This window comes from Plectropomus leopardus, unplaced genomic scaffold (genome assembly GCF_008729295.1).
Source record: "Plectropomus leopardus isolate mb unplaced genomic scaffold, YSFRI_Pleo_2.0 unplaced_scaffold45, whole genome shotgun sequence".
Lineage (NCBI taxonomy): Eukaryota > Metazoa > Chordata > Actinopteri > Perciformes > Serranidae > Plectropomus > Plectropomus leopardus.
The window spans coordinates 1-9,000 of NW_024649337.1; the positions used below are offsets into that span (position 1 = coordinate 1).

At 38.6% G+C, this 9,000-nt stretch overlaps 1 protein-coding gene across 1 annotated transcript; it reads left to right on the forward strand.

Moving 5' to 3' along the window:
• Positions 1-579: 579 nt before the first annotated feature.
• Positions 580-8,627, forward strand: LOC121939309 (parathyroid hormone/parathyroid hormone-related peptide receptor-like; the record flags this gene model as incomplete). Its single annotated transcript, XM_042482361.1, has 4 exons — positions 580-690; positions 863-984; positions 5,460-5,554; positions 8,402-8,627. Coding segments are annotated over 4 exons (554 nt in total), but the record flags the coding sequence as incomplete, so codon positions are not given.
• Between the last annotated feature and the right edge of the window lie 373 nt (positions 8,628-9,000).

Sequence of the window (9,000 nt, forward strand, 5' to 3'; positions counted from 1 at the left end):
GACACACACAAATCAATAATGAAATCAATAACTTATCCTTGGATTCCTAATAAATGCAGTTAAAGAACACACTATATACAGAGAATAAAATGAGCTATTGAACATAGCACTTTTATTTGGCCATAATAAGTAACTAAGGATACCAGAACGCAGCCAGTGTTGTAGGGAATATTTCTAAAGAGATCCATATTGAAACCATACGACATTATGATGCTATGTAGCCGTCATTGAAATCTGCTGCAGCTGACAAACAAACCTTAATGAATACACCGGATTCAATGGACAACTTGTTATCAGCTTGTGGGGAATTCCATGATGGCAAGTCTTAATTGTATGATAGATGGAGAGATTTCTCTCTGGGTGAGCACAGTTTTCCTTAAAAAAGGCCATATACAGTCAGACTTACCACAATTTACAGTGCTGATTTATGTATTTCATAAAGGTTCAGATACCTGGCCTCTTCTTTAAAGGACTGCAGAATCCATTAAAGCATTACTGCTCTTTAAATGCTTATAGCCATGGTATGCTGTAACTATGTTGCTCTGCTTTTAAACGTCAACATTGCTTTTGTCTCCACAGATGGTTTCTGCTCACCAGAATGGGACGGCATTGTTTGTTGGCCCGAAGGACCCCCGGGAAAACTTGTATCCACCGCCTGCCCAGAGTATATCCATGACTTCAACCATAAAGGTAAGACTGGCCCTGGATTTAGTCAGCAACAGAAACTCTGAAACTCCTTTTGAAGTCTCTTTTGCAATTTTCCACAATTATGCAGGTCCAATTAAGAAGCAGAGGATGCATGCGTTGGAAAATAACTGGCAAAATTTGTAATTAAAACTAGACTTGTCTGTTTGATGTCCAGGACTAGCATACCGTCGGTGTGACAACAACGGAACGTGGGAGCTGGCCACCGCCAACAAGACATGGGCCAATTATAACGAGTGTGCAAAATTCCTCTACCATTACAACCACAGCCATGAAAAGGTGAGATCTGACTCATTGCCTTATACATGCTCATTGTCACAGTTACAGTGCCGTCCTCCACTAGCCTTTGAGTGTGTACATTGAGTAAATTGTCACTCTGTAGATATTGCAGCCTTTTAGGCAAATGTTGCACCATTTTACCCTGCAATTACAATCCCCTTTGAAATCTGTCACGTTGTCGACATGCCTTCTCAGTAATGTGCAGTCCAAATGAAAATGAATCATATTTAATGAAATGTCAAGATGATGACAGAGCGATAAGATAATGACGGGATGGTAATGTGGTTGCTTTGTGTTAATACGAGGCAGCAATTAGCTAAATGTCTAATTGTTCAAAGTGAAAGCAGCGTCACATTGTCACATTAGTTTTATATTGCGAATTGCAAAACTTCCCGGAAAGCAACCCATTCAGATAAATCTAAAACCTCACCAATCATGTCTCAACCTCACAGGCGCCTTCAAAGCTACAAGACAGTGATAAAAAGAAATTTAGACCCAAGGACTGAATTGATTTCATGATGCTTTCCTGGTAATGATTTAAATGAATACTTCACCCCCGAAATGATCATTTGCATATCAATATTTCAGCCCGTTACCTTGAATTTGCGAAGAAAATTTGTCTCCACGGTGAATGAGGAATCCAAAAAAAAAAACGAGAATTCTTGATGAATTTGAGTAAAAGGGGTCTGCATATAACAACAGCAAAAGCATATCAGTACATTAATTTACAAATTCTCATACAACTCTTGCACTGTAATACAAGTCCTGTTTATCCAGTCGTATTCTAAGTACTTCCCAACACAAACATTTCACTAAAGCCTTACTATTTAAACAGTTTTTAGGAGGGTAAAAAAATGAAAGTAATCCTGTAAACAGATTATTTGTCAGTGAAAGTCATTCTTAGTCACAGCCAAATGGCAATGCTTTTTTCATAGAAATGAATGCAAAGATGGCAAGATATGACATATTATACAAGAAGTATATTTTATGTTTATCATATAGTTGACGGAGAGTTGACAGAAAATTAAATTATAAATTAGTAATAATAAATAGATTTGTTTATCAGTAAAATATTATTTTGGATGTTTGTAAAAAATTGATTAATCAAGTTTATGCATTTAACTTTAATAATCAAGAATTTTCTCAATTTTTGGATTCTTTGTTCACTATGGATGCATGTGAGAAAAACAAAGTTTCCTCACAAATTCAAGGTAACATTGAGTGAGATATGCAAGTTATCATTTTGGGGTGAGGTACTCTTTTAATTTAAGGACAAGAAGTAGTGTCTGACTGCCATTTTAGGCTACCAATATGCTGTGTAGCACATTTTTGATTTTCTTTTTCTTTAATGGATTCAAATCTAATAAATATGTTACATTTTTATGTACCACATTGTGCAAAGTATACGACACCTGGTTATTACACCCATATGTGACCAGTTTTGAGCCTGGCCAAATGGGAGCAAGTCCCTGCAGCCAGGTTTCAAAAACAGGGTATGACTGAGGTCGGGCACAGATCATCAGCAGTGAGACCTGGCTCACAGTTGGCAGTCCAACACGTCCCTGGTGTCCTTTCGGTGTTTGATTGGGTTAAGGTCAGCATTCTGTGCAGGCCAATTTATCTCCTTCACACCAAACTCACAGCCCTTATGTGCAACAGCCCTTTCTAGTGCACCTCAGTTTGACCACATTGAAATAGACTGTCGCCAAAAAATGGAACTAATAAGGCGTCAAAGGGATGGGTGTAAATTAGGGATGCACCAATTGTAAAATTGTTTGCAGACACGATATTGTTGTTTAAAATAACCATTTGGCTGATAATAGATACCAATGGTTTTTGTTGTTTTTTATGAAACATGCAACCTCCATTAGCTGTTTGTTCCAGCCAGCGGCTGCTAACGGCCAACTTATGGTTGATGTTTTGTCCATAAAAACCTATATGGCAGATATCAAGATGCTGGCCAGTTCCAATATTTCAATTTAAAGCCAATATGTGTCAATACTGATGATCTTCAGATATGCATTCCTGCTATCTAAAGAATATATTTCAGCTTAGCTATCTGTAACATACAATCTGAACATAATCAGCCTGGGAGAGTCAAACCTGGGGCCATAAATACCATAAGCCCTGACATCACCACCGCACCACAGCACATGTTGAGAGAGCTGTTTTGTAAACCAAGCACGGCAACCTTTTACTACCGTCATCCCCATGTGACTGACAAAGGTAGATGTAACCCTGATTGCAGTTGCTCCCAGTGTTTCTCGCTCTATCATTGCATGAGGGTTGGATGTCAGAACATAACACTGGCAGTGAATGGGACTACTGGGTATTGTAAGAAGCTGTGGAAAACAGCTAGAGCGTGGCTATAAATGGGAAAATAGCACTTTCTCAGCCGTTATTGTGTGATATGGACAAGTTTTTCTTGTTTAAGTAAAATTACATTATGTGCAGTAATTATGCTGACGTGGCTTTTTGAGGAATTTTTATGGTATATTTATTTTTTAATTATGGTCTGGAAGCATTTTAATAATCTCACATATAAAACAGTAAACAGTCTTTCGATGGATGAGGTGCATAATTATATTAGAGGCTGGTGTTAACCCTTTGAAACCTGGATCAACATCAGTTTTTCTTGTGCTGTGTTTAGATGCCTTTCCCACAAATTAAGTAGTAGTAGAGTAAAAAGCGATGAGAAAAAAATATAAAAAAACTACACGTAGTGTGTGTGTGTGTGTGTGTGTGTGTGTGTGTGTGTGTGTGAGTGAGAGAGAGAAAGAGAGAGAGAGAGAATGATAGAGAATTATCAATTAACAAGGGAAAATATAAAGAAAACTTTAAAATTACTATAATTATATATTTAAATTTAGACTCCAAAGATATATTTATTATTTTATTTTATTTTTCCAGGTCACTTCCTGTTTTTGTTATTTTACCTCCTTCAGTTGTTGTTGTTTTGCTAATTTCAGTTAAATCTTTAACTTTGTACTGATTTCTTGCAAATTTGGGGGTCATTTCTTGTTAAATTGTTCATTGCCTTCTTTTTTTCTATGGTATTGAGAGAAATCAAGCCAATTTGCTCAGGTTTCATAGGGTTATGTGGCTCTGCAGTTTTTTTGGTGTGTTTACAAAATGTTGCCAATAGGGGACATAGAAAAATAGACCAGTCAGTCACTAATTGATAAAAAACATTAATTTGATTTTTTCTTTTTTTTGCCATGAAACATTACAAACAGCAGCTGCAGTCCCACATACATTTTCCTCTCCCCTGCTTGAATGCGGTGTGGAGGATGTGGGTATAACCTCATCATGGCGCCCTTCAGTTTCTTTCTGACTTCAGATGTTTATGTTGATGGGCTCCCGAGGGAGCGGTTGCAGCAGTTAATGACAAATACATATGCACGAATGAAAGCCCCACACAGCACAACTGCCATACCGCAGACCACCACCACAACTTAAGACACCCGTTTTTTTGGCTCAGGATCCTGATGCTAAATGATAACAGCAGTGGAGTATCTGGTTACATCACACGGGGCTCTTGGCCCTTTCAGCATGTTGACGCACAGAAGGTCTGGTTAGTGGCTCTCCTTACAGTGTCCTCTGACTGCCAGCACGCTGCTGGAAGATCAAACTGCCCCACCCAGCCTTTCTCAGCTCCGCCACCCATGTCAAATGTTGTTTCCATCAGTAACTTCTGGGTGCTTGAGACATTTCTGTCACCAGATGGCAATGCATTTTTAAACTCGCTGAAGTTAAGACATTCTGAAGTTACGCTTTTTTGAGGAGTGGAAATTCAAATATAGTGAGAGTATTATGAAAACATGCTCTTTGTAATAAAATCACTTGCCCTAAGTAATGTTGTCACCAAAATTTGAACTTGTAATGTTACGAGCACAAAGAATAACCCTGCAGCTTAGTGTATTTAACCCTTTAACACTTGAATCAGTTCTCCTCAATAGAGAAGAGAGAATTGGTTTGATGTCTTTCAAAAACACTGTGGAAAAAAAAGGCCAGATATTTTTTAGCCTGTTATTGAGGTCATTTACTTCCCCCTTTGTTTCTGATGTTTTGTTGTTGTTTTTTTTAACATTTCTTCTCCTTTTTTATGTTTATTTTTACTTGTTTTTAAGTAACTCTCTGAACTTTTTGCAAATTTCTTGCTAATTTTTTTGGGCCGTTTCTTGTAAGCTGCTCATTGCCATCAAGCCAATTTCCACCCGTCGGCCCATCGTGCTCTCTGATGCTAGTGCTGCTGCAGTTTATTATTTTTCGAGACATGAATTAATATTTGTTGGCAGAGTTTTCATGAAATTTGCTAAAAAGAGAAGATAATTACAGATCTTTTCACACAAAACTTCAGTAATTTAATTAAAATGTGCAGTATTAACACTGCAGAACAGAGGGGATATGCTTTAGTCTTTTTGTAAATTTTTGCCTCACTGTTGACATTCTAACAAATTCCTCTCTATCAACAGGATGTCTTTCACCGTCTGTATCTCATCTACACAGTCGGGTACTCCATCTCTCTGGGATCACTCATGGTGGCTGTCGTCATCTTGGGATATTTCCGGTGAGTCAGTGCTGTTACTGGAAATTTCCAATCAATCGTCTTAATCACAGATGCTCCCAAAAGGGGGATTTAGATACAGGGTCAGAAATTAAGGTCAGAGCCGCTGCAGCACGGATCAAAACAGAGTGCAATAGATTTAATGATAGCACATTGAAAGCTCCACTCTTACCACGTCATTAGACGCAAACATACAGTGAAGCAGAAAGCATTTAATTTAACAATGGCTTAATGGCTTTATCATGATATCGTGCAGTTTGCTGTAGCTATGTATGCATGCAGTGCTAGTATTTTGTGTCACGGCAACAACATGAAGCATGCAAACTGTATCAAACATTACCTTTGGTTTTCAGCAAACTGTGATACATCCACCTTTGAAGAGGAGTTTGCCTCCAGGCTTGCTCCATTGTCTGACATTTAGGTTCTTTTTTATTTTTATGCTGATTTCAGGTTTGGATGGCAAATAAACAAAGCTCGCATAATGATTTTGTTAATCTACCAAGTTTACAAAGATAACAGTCCTTAAGCTGCAAGGTGTTCTTTCCTTTTTCCCCACTGAAACACAAAACTTTGAATACATTAATTTGGCACTGAAACACAAAACTTTGAATACATTAATTTGGCAGTACATTCAACCAGCCTCACAACCCAACATGTTCTCCTCCAAGGTTGTCACATATTGCTGCTATGTCAGTGGACTTCCACGACTAAACATTGCACTCTAGGTATCCCCCTGTGTCTGCTGTTGAAGTTCCTTGAACCCGCAACCCTGCTGGGATGGCAGCAAAGGCACATGGTTAGGTTTAGGTAACAAAAGCACGTGGCAACTAATGACACCATCATGGTTTGGCTCTACATTCATTTGTGAAGTGAAAAGCTTGCTGGACTCATCCACCATGCCATCATTCCACTGTATATGGACCTTCCAGCTCCTTACATTACGTCATTACTGCCAGCGTTTCAACCTGATGCCATCCGGCAGCGTATCATGCAACGCGACAGGTTCTGCCTGGCGGTGTTGTAAATTTACAGCTGAGGGCGTATCATATCACGGTGAAGGTGGCTTTTGGTGTTGATATCTTATGCCGAAGTCACTGACAAAGTGGCAGTATTTGACCACTTCAGAATGACAAAGATCTATACAACCGCAAAGGTTGGTTATGATGGTGAACTGATGTCGGGGCGAGGACAACAAGTATGCAAATGAGCATCCCTGAGATGGTTTTCTGGCAATTTGTGCAGAAATTCTTAGGTTCTTCAAATCAATTATTATTAGCTATCATTAGCTTATTATCAGCTGTCCACGATGCTGCTCTCAGACGATCTTTCAGGCAAAGACAGTGAATGTGGAGGTCCTGGGCTGTGGTTACATGTGCTCTGTGGTTGTATGGCCAGTTGGATGTGCTGCCAAATTAACAGAAATAACACTGAGAAGGCTTATGGATGTGAACTGAACATAAAGACAAAATAAGTTCTTAAAAGATATGAAGAATTGTAAAATAGTTATTGCTTCACTTTGTCAATATGGACCTCAAAACAGTTTTTAATGCAAAATAAAGGAATTGAATACATGGGATTAAAAACGAATGGGATTATTCAAAATTAACTTTAGTAATTCTGTGATTAATTGTGATTTCAAAAATTAATTGCTTGATAGTCCAAATCACATATGATGTACATCAGTCAGTCTTATCTTACCTCTTTTGCCTTAGCGGCAACTCTCCTTAATTGAAGTAAAAAAACCTAAAACAAGGCTGAATTCATTTTTTTTGTGCAGCAACACAACATTTTTTTTCACAACTGATTAATGCAGGGCACATTTGTCATTATTTGCTTATTTTGTTGAGCATGGGGAGTATCAGGAATCGATGTGAAGGCGCTGTTTACCAATGTTCCCACCAGCGTGACTTACCATACAGGCAGGCAGTCAGACGGCTTTAGGAACGCTCCCAACTGGCACCAGGAAATCTATGGGCCAAATGAGTTTAATAAGTTATCCCAGGGGCCCATCTGACATTCTGGCTCTGTGCTGTGGAGCACTCCAGCCATGCCTCCCCTTCAAATGTCAGCTTTTTAGACAGGAGAGCTCATAAATGTTTTCCAGGGAGAGAAAAGGGATATTTCACATTAGCAGTTGTGCTCAGATTTTTTTCTCCATGGAAATGTACCCTAGATTAGTTTTCGTCTTAAATCAATAGCTCTCTGACAGTACAGTAACTTGTCAAATAATTAGCTCATTAATGAGGCTTTACAAGAAAATCAGTCAATAATAGATGGCAGTAAGATAATTTGAGTATTTAGACTTTTTTGTAAAATAGACTTAAGAATAGTCTAATTCAAGTTGGCTTTTGGAGTTTATTAAACCATGACTAAATTGTCTGTCATATTATCATTGATATTTGTTTTTTGACTTTGCAACAATGTTAGAATTTATTGTATGGATCCGGCAAGCTGGTTCCAGTGCTGTAACATCACGTCAAAGCTCTCTCCATAATAACCTCTCAGACAGGATGTTTTGGAAGAACTTTTGACGGATAAACTCGTGCTTGTCTGGAAGGGAAATTCGCATGCTTTTTTTCTCGACACATGCTTGCAATTTTGTTTTTACAGCTCACTTTGAGCCGAGCAATTCAATATTTGTGCGTTTCAAGCCCCTAAATCTCAAGAATGTGTAATAGTCAGCGTGGAATTCAGCTGGCTCTAATTAGGATGAGTATTGTTCATGTGTGTGTGTGAAAATACTTACTGACATGAAGGTGTGCCAGCCCGCACATAGACATACACACACAAACACATATTTTCGACGGATCTATCTTTTGACCTTGCCACTCTTGTTTGTTTTCTCCCCAGACGATTGCACTGCACCAGGAACTACATCCACATGCACCTATTTGTGTCCTACATGCTAAGAGCTATAAGTATATTTGTGAAAGATGTTGTGCTCTACTCTGGATCGGCCTTAGAGAACATGGAAAGAGTCACAGTGGAAGACCTCAAGTCCATCACTGAGGCCCCACCAGCCAACAAAACACAGTTCGTAAGTACACAAACACAGTACACTGTGTCCTTGAAGTAAATATGAAGAGAAGGAGAAACACATACTGAACTTTTTTTCATAGAGGAGTTTCAATTTATATACAGTCATAAGCAACAAGACACATAAAGTGATTTTATGCACATACAGTATTTATGGGAGGATTGAGGGTTGATATGCAATATAAAGGATTTTCAGTTTTTTCCAAACAGTCATTACAGCAATCATTCTTGTTTGATTGCATTACAAGCGCAGATAATTTGACTTGCAGTGTCGATGGGCATTTTGCTTCCAAGGAGGAAGTGGTATTTTGCAGAGTCTCACCTGCTTTTCCAGTGCTGGAGCAAATAAACTGCACTGTTTGTCACCGTGCCAAGCTTTTACTAGGCCAGTACTTGGCTTTCCCTTTCAGAGT